The sequence below is a fragment of the Monodon monoceros genome, unplaced genomic scaffold (genome assembly GCF_005190385.1).
Source record: "Monodon monoceros isolate NGI ecotype Baffin Bay Population unplaced genomic scaffold, NGI_Narwhal_1 Super_Scaffold_13, whole genome shotgun sequence".
NCBI classification, from domain to species: domain Eukaryota; kingdom Metazoa; phylum Chordata; class Mammalia; order Artiodactyla; family Monodontidae; genus Monodon; species Monodon monoceros.
In genome coordinates this window covers 57,436,506-57,460,937 of record NW_021703769.1, presented here as the reverse complement: position 1 = coordinate 57,460,937, position 24,432 = coordinate 57,436,506, and the positions used below count along the sequence as shown (strand labels likewise).

Below are 24,432 nucleotides of genomic sequence, written 5' to 3'. Positions count from 1 at the left end.
GGGGAGACCCCGGGCTGGCACTGCAGGTTCAAGGAAAAGCCAGGTGCGGGGCATTCTGGTGGCACAGAGAAGAAGGAGGCAGCACAATATGCAGAGCAGGGCAGGACACTGAGAGGTGACGGCTCTGCTCCTCGATGACTGGGCACATGTGGGCACCTCCCTCAAGCTCTCTGACTCTTATTTCCTTATCGGCAAAAGCAGGATAATGATAGCAGTGACTCCCATCAGGCTGACGTGGGGATTAAGAGATTTCACATGTACGACATGCTGTACACACCTGACACGGACTCACCTGACACGGACTAAGTCCTCAATCAAATACTATTCATGTCAAAGTGAATCTTTCTGAACCATCTTATGACTCACCCCAACTTAGGGGGAGTGAATGTCATCTGAAGTTTCACTGGTGGGGATCAAAAGGCACTGTTTTCAGTGCACTTCCCCACCAGTCTCTGTCATTCGGATGGAAAGCTCCAAATGAGACGAGTTCTCCCCTGGTTCGGCAGGACAAGCTTTGCATACCCACAAGCCCGTCTGGCCCCTCACTCACCGTCATGCTCCTGTACTCATCTTCAAACATGTCCAAAAAGATTTCTTCTCCCTAAAAAGAAAGGAAGGAAAGAGAAGGTTATGCACATTTTTTCCCCATAAACAACAAAGTATTATAAACTCCAGTTTGAGGCTTTTGGGGCCATCTGTTTCTTCTTAGCGGGTTCTGGTAAATCACCAGGAAGTGAAATACACACGTGAATAAGAACACACACACCCAAAAGAAAGCCCAAATATCAAATGGAACCTCAACGCTTTTCTCCTTTTTTTCAAGCATGTGTAGTTAGATTTCTAGTGTCAAGGCAGTTAATTAAAAACAACAAAAATAACTTCATATATAATTAAAATATAAAAAGGGTTAACGTTTCAAGTATTTAAGGCCATCTGCTTGCTGAGAATGGTTGGAGAAAATAAGAATCTCGGTTAAGTTGTCATGTTAAAGCTATGAGGCTCCACACCTCTGAAAGGAAGAGTATGATTAAATATGTTTAACTCTAAAATTATACGGCTTGTTCCATTTGTTTTTGAGGTGCGCCTTTGGGGTTTTAGAGTTCCTGCAGCCCTGATGACTCTGCCCCGGAGGTCCCTCCCAGAACAGGGTGGCGGGGAGGAACTGGCTGTGAGACACATAGACCAGGGGCCAATCTCAGCCGTACCTCTTGGAGCCTCTCTTTGTTTCACTGCAAGACTGGGATGAGAGCCCAGGTCTGTGCAATAGGAAGACAAAATGAGTTGATGCACACAAGTCATTATGACCACCCTGGATAGGCCTGCAGCGGGGGAGGGCAGGGGAGACTTGGCTGAGCGTGTCAGGGCTGTTAGACCTGGCCTGTCTCCTAAGCGCCCTCCCCGCCCCCCCACCCCACACACAGTTGGGGGTAGGAAAAGCAATAGGTCCTCTCTATGTTTTTCCAGTGATCAGAACCACAGGTAAACTTGAAAGTTCTTGTGTGGTGTGAGAACCATGCAATAACCACAGAAATAGCAACCCTTGAGAATATCCATAAGCTTGTGAGATACTGTACTTAGGGTGCAAACCTTTTAGGATACAAGAGAGAAAAATCTGGGTTGGGAGAAGGGAGCTGCAATTCAAATACAGTTCTCCTTTTGTCAGTGAGAAGGAAAAATCCTCTGGGAAGATGCCTACCTATATGTCTTCCTGTTTTTGCAATCCAGAAGCTTTTTGGGGGCCAGGGTGGGGGTGGGGGGCAGGGGAATAAACTAAGAGCAGTTATACCGGAAAGAGCTTCAAAGATGCCTCTGCCGAGGACTCGTACCCTCACTTCAAGGCCAAGTGTGGTTTGGGCCGGTCTAAGGGGAGACTGGGATTTCTGCCCCGGTGCGTGGGGCCCACGGTGGTGCCACCCTCGTCTGGGCATGTCCACCGTACTGCAGCTGCGTGGCGTCATCTGATCGCGGCAAGGTACACTTCCAGATTACATGACCTGGTTTTATCTCAACGAACACTGACAATAACGGGCGGTGGCTTAAAAAGCTTCTTACAAAGAAAAACATTCCCGTTCATATGTGTATCTAGTTCACAGCTAAACTGCTGTGCGTACAAACAATGAATAACAGTGCAAGTGAATGAGAAAAGGGCGGGGCCGACGCCTTTCCTCCTCCAGGGAGGATCTCTTCATCAGCCAGAGTACAAGGGGAAACCACCACTCACTGGATCTGGAGAGATCTGATGTGGAGGCCAAAGAGTCAGAAACTAAGACTGCTTGGCATATGGATTCATCCACTGTTGCTGACAAATGATGAGCCTTGCCTAAGGCTATATTATGCCTTAAGAAAAGAGGTAAACAAAACCATCACAATGCAGTATCTTAAAACGAATCATCTGGAAACTGAAGACAGATCTACAAGTTTTCCAAATACTGAAAGTTATGATGGTCCTTTACCAGCTCTCACTACATTCATGATAAATGTTTAGAGCCTGTATGTGCAAACAGGCACACTTCATTTTATTGCACTTTGCTTTACTGCTTCACAGATACTGAATTTTTTTTACAAATTGAAAGTCCATGGCAACCCTGTGTTGTCAGATGATAGGCAGCATGTTTTAGCAATAAAGTATTTTTAATTAAGGTATGTACTCTTTTTTTAGACACCATGCTATCACACACTTAGCAGACCACAGTACAGTGTAAGCATAACTTTGATTAGCGCTGGGAAACCAAAACGTTTGCGTGACTCTCTTTATTGTGACATTTGCTCTATTGTGGTGATCTGGAACCAAACCCACAGTATCTCTGAGGTCTGCCTGTACATGTATATAAATAATACACATGCATATAATTTATAAACTCATATGTAATTCAGTAATTTTGTATGTATAAGCATATGTAATTCATGAACACATAAGTTCATATGTATTATTTAGTCATATGACTCTCTGTATATAATTCATCATTTACATGTAAATTCATCAATAAACAGATTCATATATAATTGATAAATAAACAGTCCCATACTAGGGGTGAGTCCTCAAAAGTTGTACTGATACAAGAGCATGGACAGAAAAGTGCAGAGCCCACTGCTCCGGAGGAGATGAAATTGAACATTTTTACTCAGGACCCATAGGGTGTAAGAAATAACTGAAGACACTACAGTCTTGACTTATACGACACACACACACACTGCTGTACCCCTGAGTTCCGGCAGTTTACCTTATAGAAATGCCGCACCAGGTGGACACTTTCTTCTCGGGCTCCCTGTTAAAAGAGAGGGAGGGTGTGAGGGGGCAGGTCTCATGGAGGCAAGTGAGTTGGGTAAATCACAAATTCTAAAGTCTGAGTCTATATAAGACAGACGCTGGGCTAATAATCTTAATCTATAAAGTGGTTCTTCGTAAGGGGGTGGGGGAGAAGGAACTCAAAATAAAAATGGGCAAAGGACAGACGATTCAATGTGATGACATGGAAAGCTGTTGATACACAGTTACATGAGAGAAACGGGTTCTACAACATGGCCTTGATAACTCTGTTTTTATAAAAAGAAAAATTCACTTGTAAACGTGTGTGTGAGTGTATGTGGTATCTGGAAAGACACACACCGAAGTGTCAACTATCATTACCTTTTACCTCTCTGTAGTTTCTAAACTTTCTAAAATAAACATGGAAAATAAGAGGGAAGACAATGAAAGCTATTTAAAACAATGAATGAACATAGTAGCACGATAAACCATAAATAAATAAATGTGTATCTGTACACGTATAAAACTTTCATAATATAAAAAGAAAAAAATCCCGGAGACAAATACAGAGCCAAATACAAGAGAACTACTAAAACTCACTAGTAAGTGGGCTTCTCGGGCCCATCTCAGTGGAAGGGCAGGTCTGTGGGAGAAAGTGGGTACAGGGGGCAGCAGGGGTCTGGGGCCCAGCTTCCTCGCAGTGGTGCTGCGGACCGGGCTGCGGTCTGGATGCAGCAGCTTCCCTCGACCTCCTCCTACCCTCCCCCGGGGCACGGGTGCTGGAGGAAGGGGGCCTCACCTCCAGGCAGGCCAGGTGTACGTCCTTTATGATACAGCCCGTGCTGGTCACGACTTGCTGCTTTAGGAGCAGGCAGCTCAGCTCCAGCGTCGCCAACCGGATCTTGCCATCTGCAGAGCACACCGGGGTCAGCCGCGCATACCCCGGGCTGCATGCCCTCACAGGCAGTCTCTTGCCTTCCTGACTTGGAGGTCAGCTGACAGGTCCCCCGACATCCAGTGGGGGTACAGAGGGAGCCCCCATGTGCCAACCTCCTTCCCAATCAATTACAATTGAATGTTCTCATCAAAACCGCCTGTACCAAATGCTACCCAAAGTCCCCTTATGGGGGGAGAGGAGGCAGGAAAAATGGGTAACTACTTATTATTGAAGGCCTAGAAAGTGGCCATCTGCGGTCACTTTGCTTGTCCAGCATTCCTTCCCTTTCTTCAGGGACAAGCACCCCCAGTTTCCCTTGGAGATCCACCAGCCCTGCTCTCGGTCATGTGATTTGGGTGGAGCTGGTCCTGCTTCCCCTGTCCCAGGGGTGGGCACATCCCCCAGGCTGGTCAGGGCCATCCAGCCCCCTGGTCACAGTGACTGGGTAGGGGGCGAGCAAGGGAGCCAGTCACAGTCAGTAAGGCTCAGTTCCACAACTTACTGGAACCACCGGGCTCAAGACCCTCTCCTCGTGCTGGGCTGCGGGGAGGACAGGGACAGCGGTGGGGCCCTGATGGCCCAAGCACTATAGTCCGCAGTGGTCACCTCACCAGCATGTTCTACAAACTGAGCCCTGAGTCCTCCCTTCCACCAGGCTGCCCAGCGTCTCTGCTACAGCAAGTCTAGAGCCCGACAGAGACAGGTGGCGGGAGCTGCAGGCAGTCATCTGGCCAAGGCAGAAGGCCACAGAGCCCAAAGACAGGCTTGAAAACATTGTTTGAGCCCCGGATTCAGCCGTGCCTCAAGCCAGCGCCCAACAGACTTGAAGTCATGCAAGCCAACAGTCTTGTTTGTTTGTTTGTATTGTCTCAGCGAGTCTCAGTTGGGTTTCTGTCAACTGCAACCAAGTTCTGACTAACACAACCTGCTGTCCTGCTGTGAGCCGGGCATGGTCTGGGTGCTTTAGAGACGCTCCCTCAAGGAGTCTCTCTAAAACCCCACTGCAATGGGTTCTCTAAAGGCTGAGGTTTAGAAAAGTGAAGTGGCTTGTCCCAAGTCTCACCCTGGGCTGTGGTGGACTCCAGGTGCACTGAATGCCAAAACCCACATCTGGCATCGTCCCTAGAAAGCACCCGTGACCGCCTGACTGAAGGGCATTCTGCTCTTAGCAAACTCCCCCTGAATCTTTAATCTCATTTCTGGGGAGAGGCCTCCACGTGGAAGGAGGAGCCAGGAGAGGGGGGAGTTTCTAGGCCACATCTCCGAGGTCTTGGAAACAACAGGGACCAGGATGGACCACTGCGGAAAAACTCAAGGCAGACACACCGCTGCACACCTCCCTGGCTGGCCTTTAACGCTGCGCGCATGCGTGCATGCGTGTGTGTGTGTGTGTGTGTGTGTGTGTGTGTGTGTGTGTGTGTTAGGGCAGGGGTGGGGGTAGGGCAGCAAACAGGTGAGAAGAGGGAATCTGTTTGCCCAAAAATGAACTGGTTACATACGAGCAAAACCAGGCCTTCCTAAGCACGACACAACTCCAGGGGCCACCCGGGCAGAGGCTGGTTAGTCTCAGCTCGGCTGTTCTCCCCGTCCCAGCCCCACCACCACTTCTGCACCGCGGCCCAGGCCCGGCAGTGCCCCCCCCCCCGCCCCCCGCCCTCCTCCAAGCTCAGAAGTTCTCCGGAGCATAGTCTCACTCCCGCCTGCCCCTCCACGGAGCTGCGCTGTGGGCCAGGTCAGAAATGCCCCTCCTGCTGCCTCCAGGCAAGCGGATGGTGATTTTCCACCAAGACCCTTCTTCCTTTGCAAGTTCCTGCCAAGTTGCTGACTATTCCTCCTGCTGGTCCATCTCTCCAGGGGAACAGAGGGAGCAGCAAACTCCTGAGGCCTCATAGAAGCTTCCAGATTGTCCCTCTGAGCTGCCCCAACCTCTTCTCTTCAGAAATACACCGTCCTCAGGGGGCCTGCCGATCCTCCCCACCGTGGACGCTCCTCCCCAGCAGCCAGGCCATGCTCCACCTTCCCCATCACCGAGGCCCGTCCAGCTACACAGCTCCTGCCAACCGGTCTGGGGCCACCATCCTCAGAAACGTGCTCCGCCTCCCCCAACTAGACCTCCCGTGGAAACTGACTCCACCGAGCGCCCCTTGGTCCTGAGCCACCCAAATCTTTCTTGCCACCCAGGACACCTTCCTCCTGGCCCTCCCCCTCCCACGTGGGGCCTGGCCCAGGCTCTGGAGCTGGCTCCCCCTCTATATCACCTTCAGAGATCAGTAGTGGCCCAGAGCTCAGTCCTGCACACGCCTCTCTCCTCTCCTGTGACTTTAAAAACCATCTGTGAGGGCTTCCCTGGTGGCGCAGTGGTTGAGAGTCCGCCTGCCGATGCAGGGGACACGGGTTCGTGCCCCGGTCCGGGAAGATCCCACATGCCGCAGAGGGGCTGGGCCCGTGAGCCATGGCCACTGAGCCTGCGCATCCGGAGCCTGTGCTCCGCAACGTGAGAGGCCATAACAGTGAGAGGCCCGCATACCGCAAAAAAAACAAAACAACAAAAAAACCCCATCTGTGAGCCCCACAGTGTTAGTTCTGGCCCTGACCCCACACTGAGGTCTAGATTCCATAGACCCCCAGCCGTGGCTCCTGGAGTACAGGATCCACGTCTGTCCCCTACTTCCTATACCCTCGTCCCTCGCATACAGAGGCTGGCATGCAGGAGGCACTCAATAAACATTTGTTGAGTTTACTGATACCCTTTAGGCCCTGGACCCGGTTCTCCAAGCCCCTGCACTCACTCCGCAGCGGTCACACTGTGCTTCTGGCCACCTCCCCCCTTGACTCTGAGGTCCTTATCTGCAGTCCCAACCCTGGACGCCTGCCCTTCTCCTGAGCCTGACTGGGGCCACCCCCTGGACTGCTCCTGATCACTCAGCCCAGCGGTTCTCTCTCCACCAGGCTGCATCTCCGTCCGGCCCTTCCCTGTGCACTCACTTACGCCCCGATGGCCTCTCTCCCTGCCTTGCAATTAGGGTTTCTCAGCCTCAGCACCATTGACATTTGGGGCCAGATAATCCTTTGCTGTGGGGGCCTGTCCTGTGCACTGTAGGATGTTTAGCAGCATCCTGGCCTCTGCTTACCAGATGCCAGTAGCAGCCCCTCCCCAAGTTGTGACCACCAAAAATGTCCCTGGACATTGACAGATGTCCCCTGGGGACAAAGCTGCCCCCAGCTGAGAACCACTGTGCTAGTTCATTCCACTTGCTCTTTCTAGCCCCTAATGTGGCTGCAGGTCGGTGCTGGCCAAGACCTCAGAACTAGGCTGACACGTGCCAGACACTGGGCACATCTCGTATTATCAACCTTCCCCCTCACTCATACTCTCAGCCTAGTTCATGCTCAAATGTGGCCTTGGGCCACCCCAAGAGGAGGGTTGCAGACACAGGCAAAACTGACCAAAGCAGGGTTGAGTATGGAAGGAGAAGAAAGAGAGGGTCTGGCACAAACACCATGGGGGAAGGAAAGAGGAGGAGACCTCGAGACGAAGACACAGCCGGACGGGAGGGGTCCGGGTGGCCCAGGACATGGGGGTATGTGGCAGGGGAATGGCTGAGGTCTGCTTGGATTCCCAACAGGGCCAGATCTAGAAGCCAGGGCTCCTGGTGCCAGTGTGGGGCCTGGTCCCCGTAACTCTACCAACCCTGGGAACCGCCTGCACGCCCGGGCACCTGGCTGGGCTGCGTTGTTCATGATCCTGATGAGTCTTTCCGCCAGTAGGTGGTTGTAGGTCGTCTTCTCGGCCGCAGTGGGCACCGGCAGCTGGATCCGCTCGAGTTTCTCAGGATCCATGCCTGGAACGGAGGGAAGGGGCCGGCTGTAAGCGCAGCTGCCATACCGAGTACCCTCCGTGTCCTGAAAGGCCCCTTCGAGCGGGTCTTCCTCAACCTCGGCCGTCCACGGTCCGTCTTTGTGATTCCTGCCATGACCGGGTGCTGCCTGTACTATGACTCACCTCAGAGTTTTCTGTAACTGGAACTTAAGTAAATATATTAAAACATATATTTTCTTTTCTTTTCCTTTTTTTTTGGGCCACGCCGCTCAGCTTGAGGGACCTTAGTTCCCGACCAGAGATTGAACCCAGGCCCTCGGCAGTGAAAGCGCCGAGTCCTAACCACTGGACCACCAGGGAATTCCCTAAAACATACATTTTCTAACACTACTTGCAAACGGGAAATCAGCATGGCTGCAACACCAACAGCAACAAGGTTTTTACGTTTCAGCCAAAGACTGTTGACTGGCTACTCACTGTGGCCCGAGGCCTGCTCTGAATTAGAAAGGGCGATCGGCAGGTACGTGAAAGGTGCTGAGGTTACACTAGCCCAACTGTGACATGCTCCTGGGCACAGTCAGAGGAGCGGGAAGGGGGTGGGAAAAGGAGAAACTCTGGCACTGTGGGGTTTGCTGCCGTTTCGGGGCTGGTCTGCCCACCCCCCGAGGGCACCCCTGTGTGAGACCCGTCCCACAATGGGGGAAACAGACCAGACAGAAAGGAACCTACAATCGTGCCCACCAATTGCATCTCCTGCTCTTAACACCAAACTGGAGAGCTGGGCCCCCGCGTGGGAGACACAGAGGCGGCAGCCCCGTGCTGGGCTCACAGAAAGGCGCAAGAGCGGATCTATGGGGCTACGTTTAAGGGGCAGAGGAATCACTTTTCCTCCAGGGAAATCTAACAGCATTTCAATGACAAAGATGAGATGGGGGTGGGGGTGGGATGGGGGAGGGGGAGGGTGGGGTGGGGGGCTTGGGAAAGGAGAGAGGGCGCACTCAGAGTCTAAGTGAACCGAGCATCACTTTTCCTAAAGCAGGACCTGGGGGCTAGGGCGACAGGACGACCCCGCTGGGGTCACTTCGCCAGGCCAGGTGCGAGATGGGCAGTGCTCCAAATCCCTCTCCTCTCGCGGAGCCCAGCTCTGGAAAACTAGGCTTGCAGAAAAGCTCGCAGAAACAAACATTTCACTTGCTCCACGCCTGGGGAGCTGGAAGGATTGTTTGTGCCTGAAGCACGTCTTTTCCTGTTATTCTACAAAAGGGGGGATGGTGGCACTTCTGGGAACTCTTGAAATACGGCCGCTTGAGTACTAGATGATGCTTCATTTAGAACCCTGACAAAATACTGGAGGATAGCAGTGAGGAGCTGATTGTCTGGATTCTAAGTAACTCCCACACTCACACGTTGACGTAATAAAGCATAACAATATATCTTGCGCTACTGAATTCCTTCCAACTCCGAACCGGAGGCTAAGTCATGCCAAGGAGATGACACGGGTGGAGGCAGCCCGAGGGCTGGAGGTAAGCAGGTCCTCCTCTCACACCGCACCGATGTGGCTTCATCCAAAAATTTGATTGTGATGAAAATTTGATTTGTGGATTCTGTATCTCGTTTTGATGCTAAATGTCTAACTCTGGAGCATTCTGGTTTATTAAATGGCAAGAAGGACATCAACTGAATCTTTCTACCATTTGCTTTTTTCCAGAAATGTCAACACCGTGTGAATCTCTCTCTACCCTTTCGTTCTTGGCCCTCTGGGAACTGTCAGCAGCAGTTTTGGGGAAAACAATGGCTCCCCGGCCTGCCCGGCACATCACCCACTTCCATGACCCCCAACCCGTCGTTCCACTTCAAAGAAGACGGAGCCAGCTTTTGGCTCCCCTGGGAACGCAGCGGCAGCCGTGAGGGCCTGGGAGGCAGGCTCGGAGCAGCTCTTGAATTTCCACGGCGAGTTCCCTTTTTTGTCTCTTGCCTATTATTGCCCTGACTCCCTTAGAGTTTGTCAAAAATGAGGAAATCTGTGGCAAAATCTTCTCTCAACAGGAAGAAAAACCTGCCAAGGTTATCCTGACCTTCCTCGGCTGGTAGCTCCATCCTCCGTGAAGCGGGGGAACCAGGGGGACTGAAAAACCTCAAGACATCACAGGACCAGATTCCAATGCAACCTCTTCCTTTAGTGAGGAAATTAAGGCCCAGAGATGTTAAGTCACGTCCCCAAGGTCACAGACCACGTTAGAGGCACAGTTAGAACTAGGTTGATTCCGGAGATGGACAGGATCCAGCTGGGGAGGGGGTGGCACCCCCTGTGTGGTGAGCTGACCACAGCAACAGTTTGAGAGGGGACTGCCCTCTGGTCTGACAAAAGCAACAGCCCGCCCCGCAAGGCCTCCTCGTGCCCTTGGGCCCGTTCTCTCCCAGGGTTCTTGCTGCTCTGTGGCCGGGATGGAAGGGGAAAGAGCCAGGTGCCAGGTGCTGGAAGAATTTTGTTTTGATACTTACCTCTTGGACTCTCAGCCTCCTGACATGTTCAATGGGAATAATTACAGAAACTGCCCGTCCCAGGGTTGCTGTCAGGACGCAGTAAGAAGCAGCACTTGGTCACGTTCAATAGTTACCTGTCGTTACCTTGCACTGATGGGAATTTTTACTTTGAACGTGGCTTAATGTAGTTCTATATCAGCTGTGTTATAAGAGGAAAGAAAGAATGAAAGAACAAAAGGACAGAAAGGAAAACAAGCTAACCAAAGCTAACGTCAAACTATTCTAGAAGGTCCAAAGAAGGCATGCTGAACTGTCTGTGGGGAGTGCAGGGGACAAGCAGCTAGGTTGGATTCTGAAGGATGAGCTGCTCAGGGACGACCGGGACTTGCCAGGCCAAGGGGCAGGGCAGGGAGTATGGTAGAGCTCGGGGAGAGTGGGATCGGGGCTTTGGGTGGAAGTGATGAGGCAGAAGCTAGGGGAGGGACAGACATGGCTTGGATGCCAGGACCCCTGGAGGGCAGCTAGCACGTGACATGATCTGGTTGTCATGGCCAACTCTAGAGCAGCCTCCATCCCCCTGGCCACTCAAGGTGATCTCCCTGCTTCCAGCACTTTCCCAAAACAGACTCCATGTTGCAATGCATCCTATGTGCAGTAGATTTTACCACCAACCAAGGGGAGGCAGAGAGCAGGGTCCATTCCACACAACACATGGCAAAACTTTGTAAAGAACCCCTCTGGGCATCTCTGCTCTTTCCCCAAAGTTCCTGCTCGGCCAGGTGCCTCATTCCCTCCCCGTCTCTCTCTTTTTCCCACCACTGTCTCTAAGACATTCTTCTGCGTCCAAACAAAACAGTGGCTCACAGCTGTGAATGAACAAGGTCAGTGTGACAATATGACAATGATATGCATGTGAAAGGGAAACGGCACATGTGCAGGTGGACGGATGGACAGGCAGACAGACAGACATAGACACACACACACACACACACACACACACACACACACACACACACACACAGGTTTCCAGTCACTGAGATGCAGGTTTTGTTGCAAACCCGATCGAGTTCCTTCGCCAGCCATTTCCCTCTGACTGAAATAAACACTGTAGATAATATACTGTCCTAGTTGCTTCAACCCCCTAAGTGCCGAGTGACAAATTCCAGAGAAACCCAGATGCACTTCACATGGCCCGGGAAGCCGCGCTCGCATGTCCAGATTCCAGCAGACCACACGCTTCCTCGTTCCCTCCCCACCGGGGTCAGATCCCGCTCTGCCCCAGTGAGTCAGAACGGGTTTCCCTTGTCATCACTCCCACCCTACAAGCACTGGGCTGCGGACTGGTGGGGGCCAAACTCCCAGCTAACTAATTCAAAGAATCCCAAATAGAAGGGAAGCGTGTGGCTCCGTGATGTCAGTAACCAGCTCCTAAGCTTCCCCTCTGGGTTCTAGATTCTTCCTCCTTAGTGGAAACCCTCATTCAGGACAAGGGTAGAACAGACCCAGACCAAAGCTACATAAAAAGAAGTAGACAGACAAACCTGCATAAAGAGACCACAATAGTGCCAGGTAAAAATAATAGTCAAAAATTTTTTTTCTTGGACTTCCCTGGTGGTGCAGGTTAAGAATCCTCCTGCCAATGCAGGGGACATGGGTTTGAGCCCTGGTCCGGGAAGATCCTACATGCCGCGGAGCAACTAAGCCTGTGTGCCACAACTACTGAGTCTGTGCTCTAGGGCCTGCAAGCCACAACTACTGAGTCCATGTGCCACAAGAACTGAAGCCCGCGTGCCTAGAGCCCATGCTCCACAACCAGAAGCCCGCACACTGCAACGAAGAGTGGCCCCCGCTCACCGCAACTAGAGAAAGCCTGCACGCAGCAATGAAGATCCAATGCAGCCAAAAATAAATAAATTAATTAAAAAAAATTTTTTTTTTCTTTCTTTTGGTCTCCTTTGCTGGAATCACACAAGCATTGCCAGCTTTGGAAGACTATAGACCAACTATTTCGAAAGCTAACCAGATGTTGGGCCAATTTCCAATGTACTTCCAGTTCTGATTATGTGTCAGTCGAGATCCAAAATGATATTTTGCCAACTCTCCGCATAGCAAAAGCCTCCCTTTATTATCCTGTTACCTTTCAACCTTTCCCATACCTCTCATCCATGTTCCAGTAACTTCTCAGCAAAACAAAAAAAGCAAAAAGCCCAAGATTCCTCTTGTGTAAACAATGATAAATGGAGGGGGCAGGGAGTAGAAGGGTTAGTGGGTGGAGCAGGGGAACCTTTAGGAAGACAAAGCTGCAAAACTCACCCCCCTTCCCCTTCCCCTGGGCCAGGGCCCTGCAGACTTGACAAAGGAGAGAGGGCTGCATCTGCTATTACAGATAGGAACCAGCCTTCATCACAGGGCCGGACTGAATCACAGCGAGAGCCTTCCTCCAACCGGTCAACCCTTTCCACTGTGCGATATTCATTTCGGTGCAGCATCTAATCTATTATGATTTACTGGAAAGCCTGAGCTAACATTTGGTTTTTATTAACATTGCTTTTATGTTAAAATTGTCTTATGATGGAAAATCTATCGGAAAGAGACCATTTCATTAGGGGCCCTGCTTAGAGGGCACGGATCTGGAAAAGAGAGGCTGAAGGTTAAGTGCAGCTAACTGCCTGCTGCCTAACCAAAACAGCAACCACCCACCCACCCACTGCCGCCGCCACCACCACCACCAAATGGCCCCCACCAAATGCAGACCTGTGCTTGCAGGCCAGACTGGAGCATAAACCAAGCGGCAGCTCCCCCTGCTAGGCAGTTTCCCCTGGGGGTACCCCAGGCACCTGGGCCTCAGGGTGCTGAACTTGAACTCTCCGGCTTCCTCTCCAAACCTGCCTCATAGCCCACACTTGCTGGTTCTGGAAATGGCACCACCAGTCACACAGTGGCAGGAGGCAGGGCCCTGGGCATCACACAGACTCCTCCCGTGGTGCCCACTCCCACCCAAATCAAGCAGAAATCTCTGCCCCCGGCCCCACTCCTGCCCTTGTCTCCCTGTCTTCATAAATGGCCACACACAGCTGCCCCAGTGTCCCTTTCACTCACCCCCCACATCCAGTCCATCAGCTCGTCCTGGCTGTAGCTCCAAAGTGTATCGTAAAACTTTCCAATTTTTCTCCATCTCCGTGGCCAATAGGCCATAATTCAGTCTACGTTACCCCTGCCTGGACTACTGCAACAGCTTCCTCACAAGCCTCCCAGTTTTCTGCCCTGCAACGCACTCCCCCACCCCCATTAACCTACTTTCCATCCAGCAGCCAGAGTAATCTTCCAAAAATTTCCATCTGACCATGTCACTCTTCTACTTAAAAATTCTTTAGGTGTTTCCCACTGCACCTGGGATAAAATCTAAATTCCTTTCTGTGGCCTTCAAGGCCCTTCACGATCTGGTCCCTGCCCACCTGGTCAGCCTCACCTTGACCCGCTTTCTGCTCCTCAAACCTGTAAGGTCTTTTGCACCTCAGGGCCTTTGCACAGGCTGTTCCCTTTGCCTGGAGCACTCCTGCCTCAGATCTTTGCAGAGCCGACTCTTTCCCATTCTTCAGGCCTCAGCTCTGATGTCTGTTCCTCAGAGAAGCCTTCCCTGACCACCCAAGCTAGTGGCCCCTGCACCACCACCCCTGGTTTCCTCCACAATCACAGATCACACCCGTCACGCTGCCTTCTCCTCTACCACTGTCGCCTTGCTCCCTCCGCAGCAGCCACACTCACCACCAGGAGAATCTCTGTTTGGTTCACTGCTGTGTTCTCAATATTAACCACAGTGCCTGGCATCTAAGAAGGGCTTCAGAAATATTTGTCAGAAGGGTGACTGAATAAATAAATGAAAAGCATTAGCAGGGAGTGGAAGAAGGAATTAAATTCCCTCGAATACACAGTCCCACTCTTTTAGGAAGAGAGGTGGGCTCCCCAGCAGGATCTCGGCAGGGTCGTCTCTCTGGCCACATCATGGACGAAGGAGCGTGGCGTGCCAGCCACCACTTCTCCACTCCCCAGCACACGGCGGGGCTCCTGGAAGGAAGCCCGCTCAGAAAGCCAGCCCCCCGGAAGACGAAGTGTTCACCCACGTGACCCCTGGCCCTCTGGAGCTGGGCATCCCCACCGCCCCCAACAGCACCCTCCCTGCGGAGGCCCTGAGCACTGAGCACCGGCTGCCAGGAAGAGAGCAGCGCTGGGGAGCTGCCACTCGGCTGAGAGGCAATCAGTCAGCAAGCTTTGGCTGAGCGCTGACCGGGTGTCGGGCGCCGAGCTGAGTACTGCAGGAGGCCGTTGAGAGCGACACGGTCTCTGCCTTCAGAGGCCCAGCGGTCCAGAGTGGGAGAGAAAACACGCAGAGCAAAAGCATAAAAAAGTGCCATGGGAACTTCATGGAAATTAAAAGCGTCTGCTTTTCCAAAGGTATTATTAAGAAAATGAAAAGGCTAGCCACAGACTGGGAGGAAATCTTTGTAAAACACATCTGATAAAGGACTTGTATACAGAATATAAAGAACTCTCAAAACTCAACAATAAGAAAATGGACAATCCATTAAAACACAGGCAAAGGAAATGAGAAGATGGCAGACTAAGCACTGAAAAAGCTGTTCAACGTCATTAGTCGTTAGGGAAACGCAATTAAAATCACAATGCGACACCACTATGTACCCATTAAAATGACTGAAATAAAAAAGGTGGTCGTGCCACCCACTGGTGAGGGTGTCAGAACACCAGAACCCTCGTGCACTGGCGGTGGGATGTAAGAGCACGCGTTCGCTTTGCAAGATAGTTTGACAGTTTCTTAAGAACAAACACACACACACCTGTCATATGGTTCAGTCATCCCATTCCTCAGCGTTTGTCCAAGAACAATGGAAATACATGGCCGTACAAAGACTCATCTACAAGTGTTCACGGCAGCTTTGTTTGTAATGGCCAAGAGCTGGAAACAACCCAAACGTCCGCTCACAGGTGAACGGGTAAACAAATTGTGGTACATTTACACATGGAATACTACTCAAACATAAGAAGAAAGGAACCACAGATACACACAACAACATGGACGAATCTCAAAATAATTATGCAGATTGAAAGAAGCCATACAAAAAAAGAGTATTTATCGCATGATTTTATTTACATAAAAGTCTAGAAAGTGCAAACCAAGCTATAGTGGCAGGGAGCAGTTCAGAGTTGCCTAGGGAGAGGGGTGGGAGAAGAGAGGGACGGAGGGGTGACAAAGGGCAGGAGAAAACTTTTGGAGTGATGGATACGTACACTGACTTGACAGTGGTGATAGTTTCATGGGTGTATAAACGTGTCAAAACTTATCAAATTGTACACTTGAAATATGTGCAGTTCACTGTTTATCAATTATACCTTGATAAAACTTTCTTTTTTAAATGCTACAGCTTCCAGCCAAGAAAGGCAAACCATCTAAAACAATGGTTATGAGACACTGGACAAGACAACAGGCATCATAGGAGGGTGATCCTGAGAGAGAAGAAACTAAGGCAGTGTGCCCAGTGATTGCTCCAGGTCACCGTCTGGAAAGTTTCCAGGCCTCACCACAGACTGAGAAAACCCAAACAAAGCTCACGGTCTCTCTGAGGTGAGAAGGCAGAGGCTGCAGTTCAGAGAGGCCAAGTGGCTGGAATTGATATAAGACAGTAGCAGAGACGGGGGAACTGCACAGATCGGCAAGAGGGTTCCTTCTTAGGCTCCCGCTGTGTTCTGCCCTGTGCATGCAGGTGAGGAAAGGGAAAGGCCTGCTGGGAGGAGGCAGGTGGAACAACCCCAGGAGCTCACACGGGGCTGAGAAGAGCTCACATTCCCAGCGGCCAGCGTGGAAGGACTACCTAATCATGGCTCATCCAGTAGAGCCCTTGGAAGGGGACGGCCTCTGTACTGGGGTCAAGTGAGCCAGAGACTAAAGGGTGTTCTGGACTAGCACCAATCAAGCTTAAAAGCAAGCGCCTAAGAAGACCTAAACGACTCCTAGTAACTTCACCTTGTCCCAGGACAAAGCCCAAAAATCTTGAAAGGAAGCAAGAATTCAGCATCCAACAACATAAAATTCATAGTAACTGTCAACCAATCAAAAAATATCTGGGGGCTTCCCTGGTGGCGCAGTGGTTGAGAGTCCGCCTGCCGATGCAGGGGACATGGGTTTGTGCCCCAGTCCGGGAAGATCCCACATGCCGCGGAGCGGCTAGGCCCGTGAGCCATGGCCGCTGAGCCTGCGCGTCCGGAGCCTGTGCTCCGCAACGGGAGAGGCCACAACAGTGAGAGGCCCGCGTACCGCCAAAAAAAATAAATAAATAAATCTGGCATGCCAAAAAAAAAAAGGGAAAATATAACAAATATAACCTAAAATCAAACCAGAAGAAAAATCAATAATAGAAATATAGCTAGAAATTACACAGATGATAGAATAGACAAAAAGAAATCAGAAGGGAAATTATAAAATATTTTAAACTGAATAAAGATTAAACCACATATATCAAAATTTACTGCAGGCAGCTAAAGCAGTGCTTAGAGGAAAATGTACAGCATTAAACTCATATTTTATAAAAGAAGAAAAGTTTAAAAATCAATGACTGGTATGGAGAGGGTATGACTGAAAAGGAAGAGCATGAGGGAATTTTTTGGTTGATAGAACTACAACATAACACCTGATTATAGCAGTGTTCACACAAATCCATAAATATGCTAAAATTAATGGAACTACACACAAAATGAGTCAATTTTATTGTATGTTAATTTTCAAAAGTAAAATAAAATAAACTGAGTAGCATAAAAAAAAAAACAATGATTTAAGCTTCCATCTTAACAAAAAGAAGAGTAAATTAAAATTGAAGTAAGCAGCTAAAGGTAAGAAATAAAGAACAGAAATCAATGAAATATAAAACAGAAAAACAACAGAGAAAAAAAATCAATGAAACCAAAAGAAAGTTCTTTGAGAGGACCAATAAAATTAATATAAAATTGATAAATTTCTAGCCAAACTGATCAGGAAAAAAAAAATGAAGACCTCAACTATCGATACCATGAATTAGAAAGGGGGCACTACTATAGATCCTACAGACATTAAGGGGCTAATAAAAGGGGAATTCCCTGGTAGTCCAGTGGTTAGGACTCTGTGCTTTCACTGCAGGGGGCACAGGTTCGATCCCTGGTCGGGGAACTTAGATCCCACATGCTGCACAGCACGACCGAAAAAAAAGGAAAAATGAAAAATAAAAAAAGGAGGATAATAAAGGAATATAGTAAAAAAGTTTATGCCAATAAATTCAACAGTTTAGATGAAATGACAAATTCCTTGAAAGACACAAGCTACCAAAACTTGAACAGAAGAAACAGATAAGCTTTAATAGCCCAATATCTACTATAGAAATTGAATACTTTGAAACCTTTTCTCAAAGAAAACTCCAGGCCCAGATGGCTTCACTGGTGAATTCTACCAAATAGTAAAATAAAGGAAGAAATAATACCAGTTCTACCAAAACTCCTCCAAGAAATTCAGGAGGAGGGAATACTTTCCAATTAATTTCATAAGGTAAGCATAACTTGAGAGCAAACAAAACAAGAGAATTACAGGGAGACCACAGACTAATAACACTCAGGAACACAGATGCAAAAATCCTTAACAAAGTTTTAGCAAATCAAATCCAGCAAAGTATAAAATGTGCCTGCCACACTAGGCGGTACTAACCCAGAGTGAGTATCACCTGAAGGGATCAGAGAAAATTCCAGAAGGTGAGTTCTCAGCAGACCCTTGACAGTTGAGCAGAATTTCAATAGGTGGTGATGTTACGGCAGAGAAAACGGCAGGAAAAAACAGATGGATACAAGAAGGTGGCAGATCAGCCAAGAACAGGTAGGTGTGTTGGCTCTGACTGGGGTGGCTGCCAGCCTTCTAAAGAAGCTCCCTTCTCTGGGAGCAGTTCCAGACACAGAGCTGAAACCCCTGGAGCCAGCTCTGTGCTATGTGACCCTGACTCTCACCCACCCCACCCCCAGCCATAATGGACTGTTCCGGAGTTAGACATATCACCAACCTGGAACAATGAGATCTCTTGCCCAACAGTTTGAAACCTGAACGGAGACAGACTCCCTGCCTGGGATTTGATGGGCCCACAACACGATCTACCTTAAGGGAAGTCCCCAGAGCTGGTCCTGCCCTTCCCTTGGCTTTTCGGCAACTTCTTGGATCCCATGAGCTGCCCCAGAGGCCTTCCTATAAGACTCTCTCTCTTCGTTAAGTTAATGTGAGGTGGTTTCTGCGCCTTGCAACCAAAAGAATATTAAAGAGTTCAGTGAGTACCATGGCAGCCACTGCAAGTTTATCTCCATGCAAGAGTTCAATCACTGCGTAGTAAAGTTTGACTCCCTGGGCCGGAGCCAAGGGTCTATGACAGGGAAGTTGGTGGAATCAGGTCAAGTTAGAATGGTGGGTGCGATCCAGATACTCAAAATGGCAGGTACAGGAGACTGGAGTTCGAGGGAGAGAAGAAAGCACCAAAGGTTTCTGAACAGGGGAAGGACACGGTCAACACAGTCTTACAGAGAATCACCCGGCAGTGCTGTGGAGGATGGATTATAAAATGGCCGTGTGTTTGACCCCTCGGGGAGGCTGTGATAATGGCCACTGGGATGACGTGCTCAGTATCTCTCTTGCTCTCATGCCTTTGGTTCTCGCCTCCAGCACCTAACTTAGAGCCAGGCACTGAGTTGTGCTCAGTTAAATTCTGCTGATCAGATAGGCTGAAGAGGGAGAAATGACAACACCTGATGACTAAATGCTGGGATCAAAAGAGGGAAAGAGCTAAAGGTCGTGGCAGTTTCAACCTTGGCTGGCAATTTCAACTGAACCAGAAATGGCAGGAAGCATGATGAGGTCAGGGTATATTTTGGGGGGATGAGTGTGGTGTAGACAGACTGTTTCAAAGTGTTGCTCAATCACCTAGGTAGAAGTCTCCAGCGTGCAAGGGTCAGGAGTTCAGACTGCAGGGCTGGAGTGAGGCGGGCATGGAAGGTGAGGGTCGGGGGAACGGCAGGCAATCCATGGGTGGGACCGACTCCCATCGGTCAGGCTTGGAGTTCTGTTTACTCCCACTAACTGAGGGCTCCCGCGTGCCAGTCACCAAGGCAGGAGCTGGAGGGAGTCGCAGAAGCCATGGGAGTGAACGAGACTGTGGAGGGAGGATTCGGAGCTTGCCATGCATCTTTTAGAGAAGTCTCGGGCTAGATCTACACCCTTGCACGTGAGCACAATGACTTATACAGGAGAAGAGCCATCATGGCCGGTCCTGTCTCTAGTGGGAAAACCCTGGAAATGGACTCAGTGTCATTCAGTAAGGGGATGGCGGAATAAATGATGGCACAGACACAGGATTAAAAAGCACGAGGCAGCTCTATAGGGATGGGAAGTGACGTGTTGATACATGATGATGTGAGAAAAACAAGGCACAAAACAGACAATAAAGAATGAACCTCCATGTCGGGCAGGGAGTGGGGAACCCACATAAATAAAATAATATACACTTGTACTTGGGTTTGCATGGATATCTTTAAAAAGACACAGAAGAAACTGTTAACGTGAACTGCCTGTGAAGAAGAGAACTGGAGGACAAACGAGAGAGGAGGCCTCTTTCACTATATTTCCTTTTGCCACTAATCAACTTATCATGATTAATGATTTAAGAGTAAGTACATACTTTATGTTGAGTGCTTTCTAAATGACTCCAGGCATAGGCTGTCTTAGTAAAACCCACCTCCAACTACCTCCCAATAAGCTCATGAAAAACCTACTAAAACAACACTTGATGCAAAGTCTCATCTATGCCAATCCCAGCACTTGGCAGGGGCCTGAGGAATATTCTTCACTTCTTCTTCAAAGAGATTCTGATGTGGTGCTTTGAGAACTTGCCCGTGTCAAGCCAGGTGGCACACACACCAGCGACCGTTCTCAGAGAGGAAGTAAATGAATGGATTCTAATCAAATCTGTCAGCTCCGCGGGAGTCTGATCCTGACCACTCGGCCTCAACAAGGGAAGCCAGAGAACCACACCTTTCTTCAGAAAGGAAACCTACGCTTCCACACAATCCACTCAGAGTCTATTTCAGCTCTGAATCCAGAACAGCACATCAACTTTTATAAATAGCAAAACCAAGATTACAATTTGACTGATTTCTGTTCTGATGTTAGGAAAGAGGTAGGAAGCCTAAGTCAGTTGTAAACCAAGGGGTGGAAAGCAAAGCACAGTGCAAACAGTCATGCTGGGTTGGACGGTCAACACTTGAAACTCCCCCTCTGCCTGCCCCAGCCCCGTGCTGCCTGAGTAACCGATTCCCGCAGCTTTAGTCTGTAGAAAAGCACCTGAAAAATTCTAACGAGGTTGAAGAGAAGTTCGGTGGGAGTCTGCCAAAACCAGAAAGCAAATTCTTCAAGGAAAGCAGCTTTCCTTTTCCCTGAAGGCGGACAAGCTGAGCAGCTTACCTTTGTTATGAGACATCGCGTACAAGAGGCAGAGCACGAAGAGCGCGTGGTAATCGTCATCTGGGCTGTCCAGGGCGTGGTACACCATATCCAGGAAGGGTCTGGAAAAGAGGGGCACGCATGAGCCTCGTGGCACGCACGAGCCTCACCTGCACACGGGAAGCAGCTGCCTTAGCCCTTTACAGCCCCACCGCCAGCAAGCAGTGCATCCGCCGTGCGCCCAGTCCAGCACCAGGCCTGGAGGACACAAAGGGGACTGAGAGGCAGGCCCCGCCCGTGCGAAGCTGTCGTCTCCAGGGTAAACCGACTAAGGAACGAACCAACCACTTAATCACTCAGCATCGTTCACCCGCTGTCCCAGACACTGGGGATAAATGATACCAAGTCTCTGGTCTTGTGGCACTTCCATGCCAGTGGGCAGACAGAGAATGGACACGCCACATCATCACTTCGAAGAGTGACAAGAGAATGAAGAAAACGGGGCAATGTAATAGACTCACACTAGCAGACAAGGTACCAACAAGTCTGAACAATTTTAGAATGTGGACCCTGGAGCAAGAACTGCCTGGGTTCGACTTCTGATTCTGCCTCTACTTAGCTGCAAACCCTTGGGTACATTACCTAAAACTTTCCCCCATCTGCAAGGTGGGGATTAAACCCTTCGGGGACACAGTGAGGATTCAAGCAAAATGAAAACAGAGAGGCATTTAACACAGGCCCAGGCACAGGGTGGAAAGTGCTCATACATGAGAGCTGCTGTTGGATTTCTATTTTGAGTATTCCAAGGGCACTTCTCCACGATCTCACTTTGGCAGGTCCTGGTCCAGTGATTTCTTGGGTTGACCTTCCCGGACTGGAAGGGATCGATAGGAAGTCTCTCGCCTGATGCTTTGTGGGTGAGATCTATAGAGTGGCTGCAAATATCACAAACCGCACACCCTAAATGCTGCCCTTCCAGGTGAAGGGCCTGGCCCGGAAAGACTCTTCAACACAAGGATAATAGAATATGCACAGATCTGGCCTGTAGGCAGGAGGCTCTGATCCCATGACTGTCTGCGGCTGCCCCCGGATGCCAGGTTGAAGCCAAGAGAACACAGCAACTCAATGAGTGACCAAGGGCACACTTTACCCCTGGAAGGACACAAGCTACTGTCAACACTGCTGACTGGGCGGGGAGGTGGGGGGGGCGAGATGGTGCAGCAGAGAAACAGGGAGACTATTCACTGCAAAACATTTTATACTTTTTTGAATTTTGATACTCCACAAATGTATCACCGATCCAAAATATTATATTGAAAAATGCAGAAGCAGTGAAACGCACTTGTCATAACATTTCAAACAAACACGTGACACACAGAAATTAAAGGAAGAAACTTTTAAGGAACATTTACGTTCAGGCTCTATTTCTCTGGAGCCCCCGATCTGTCATCACCATTCAAATGCGCGAATAGTTTTGCCATGTGTGGATCTGTTTTTTTCTAAGCCCCTAGCCATAACACTTCCAAACGTAAGAGCAGGATAAAGTATAAAACACTTTCTTGTAAGCCAGCTGCTTGGAATTTGGACTGTATTTTCCTTTGGGAATAATAAGAATAACCAAATGCCCAGTAGCAGAGGGAGGGCTCAGTGGATATACCATCTTGCATGAGACGAAGTATTATGAAGCCATTAGAATTTTGTTTACTAAGAGTACAATAAAGTGAAAAAGATGCTTGGGGTTTGATATTAGAGAAAACCAAGAATAAAAAGTAATATACATGGCTATTGGGGGTATAAGCTATTGGGGAGAAGAAGGGCAGAATTCCCACTATATTGGCATTGAAAACTGGCAGGAAATCACCAAAATGCTAATAACAGCTGCCTTTGAATTATGGAGAGTTTTTTTCCCTTCTTTATACTTTTCAAGCTTTTTTACATTTTCTGAATGTGTATTACTTTTTAAATTTTAAAAGGATTTTTTTTTTTTTTTTAAAGAAAACAGAGAATGTTGTGAATGGTTTCTGGTTTCTTACGCCTATATTTAACCATGAATGCAGATACAGCCCACAGTGTATGGCAAATATAAGGACAGTTCCACTTTGTACTATGCTGTTTCTTTGGACAAACAGACCAATGTCAAGATCCAATTCATGTCAAGGACAAACTGTCCCCTCCCTCACCCTCAGTGCCCTCCTCCTGGCTCAGTGCAGGTGAGAGGACAGAAGTCCGTGGCGGTGTCTCTGACAGCCAACAACTCAATACCTTTGCAAAGGTATTGGCAACTCTCCACCAGGGACAGTCTCTCCCTAGCACCTGGTCTCAGAGCAGAGCGCAGCTCCTGCCCAGAGTCCCTGGGGGTCACAAATCTGCATGTGGCCCAACTTAAGACACAGGATCAGCTTCCATTATGAACCACGTGGTAGAAGATGACAAAGTCACCGAAAGTTAAGAAACAATCTCAATCAACTCTAAGAAAACCCCTCTCTTCATTAAAATTCAGGAAAAAAAGAAGTCTCAACTCCAACACTCCAACGTAACTTTCTGGTCGGTTGACTTTTTGTTTTTGACAACACATGGGTATTTTTCCTCCTTTAGGAAAGCTACAGTATTACCATACTATGCAAAATACATGCTGTTTCCATTTATTAGATCCTAAGAAACTGAACACATCATGACAGTATTCATGGAAAAGCAGCCGCTAATATTCTGTTAAGCAGATGTGCCTACATTAGCCTAAGCATCCCCCACGACATGTCAGTTTTGGTTTTTCAATGATTCATATTCAAATTAAAGCCGTGCAAGCACCTAAAGGTTGCTTCCCCCTCCCTTTCTGTGTTTAGAATGATTTTCTTAATTTTCAGAGCTTCAGGTGTCACATTTTGTTGTCACAACACAAAATCAGAAAGGTCCTTGTCAGTACAACTGACGGCCCACATTGTGCTGCAATGACTTTTATTTAACCAAAACTAAAAGCGGCTCCCCTGTGCAACTGATAAAAATTGATCCTGTCTGTTAGATAACTGAAACACATGCCAGGAAAGAGATAAACAAGACGCAGAGGAAAAAATTAGCCTGCTTCGAGTCTTTAAGTTGCATTAATAAATAGGGTGTGTGTGTGTGTGTGTGTGTGTGTGTGTGTGTGTGTGTGTGTGTGTTTCATCCACCCCACCGTGAGAGTTCAGGAAGTGAATGCCTTGCAGGCTGACAGAGAAACCATGTTGCTGTGCATTTATTACCACTAATATGGGATTAGGAGGTTATTGCAGGCATCTGCGCAGTAGGGCCATCTGATAAGGATGAAGAAGCCCTCCTAACAGTTTGCTGCAACTTCAGGAGCAGCCCTCCACCCAATTCCTTCTGGAAGGGGTGGTGCTACAGCAAGGCTGCAGGCAATGTGGCATCTGGAAGCTTTCAGAGGGTGTAGTTTGGGCAGCCAT

General features: G+C 49.1%; 1 protein-coding gene across 7 annotated transcripts in view; it reads right to left on the bottom strand.

The window, feature by feature from the left end:
• The window catches only part of CLEC16A (C-type lectin domain containing 16A), a 210,929-nt gene that overhangs the window by 116,268 nt on the left and 70,229 nt on the right, over positions 1 to 24,432 (bottom strand). For all 7 annotated transcript variants that reach the window (XR_003792983.1, XM_029219260.1, XM_029219257.1 and 4 more), the window contains exons 12-16: positions 21,017 to 21,117; positions 7,904 to 8,026; positions 4,047 to 4,156; positions 3,222 to 3,266; positions 551 to 601 (exon numbers count right to left, since the gene is read on the bottom strand). Coding sequence is in view for 6 of the 7 variants with exons in the window: in XM_029219260.1 (XP_029075093.1) it covers positions 551 to 601; positions 3,222 to 3,266; positions 4,047 to 4,156; positions 7,904 to 8,026; positions 21,017 to 21,117 (430 nt within the window). In the remaining variant the exon portion in view is untranslated. The remainder of the gene's footprint in view (positions 1 to 550; positions 602 to 3,221; positions 3,267 to 4,046; positions 4,157 to 7,903; positions 8,027 to 21,016; positions 21,118 to 24,432) is intronic.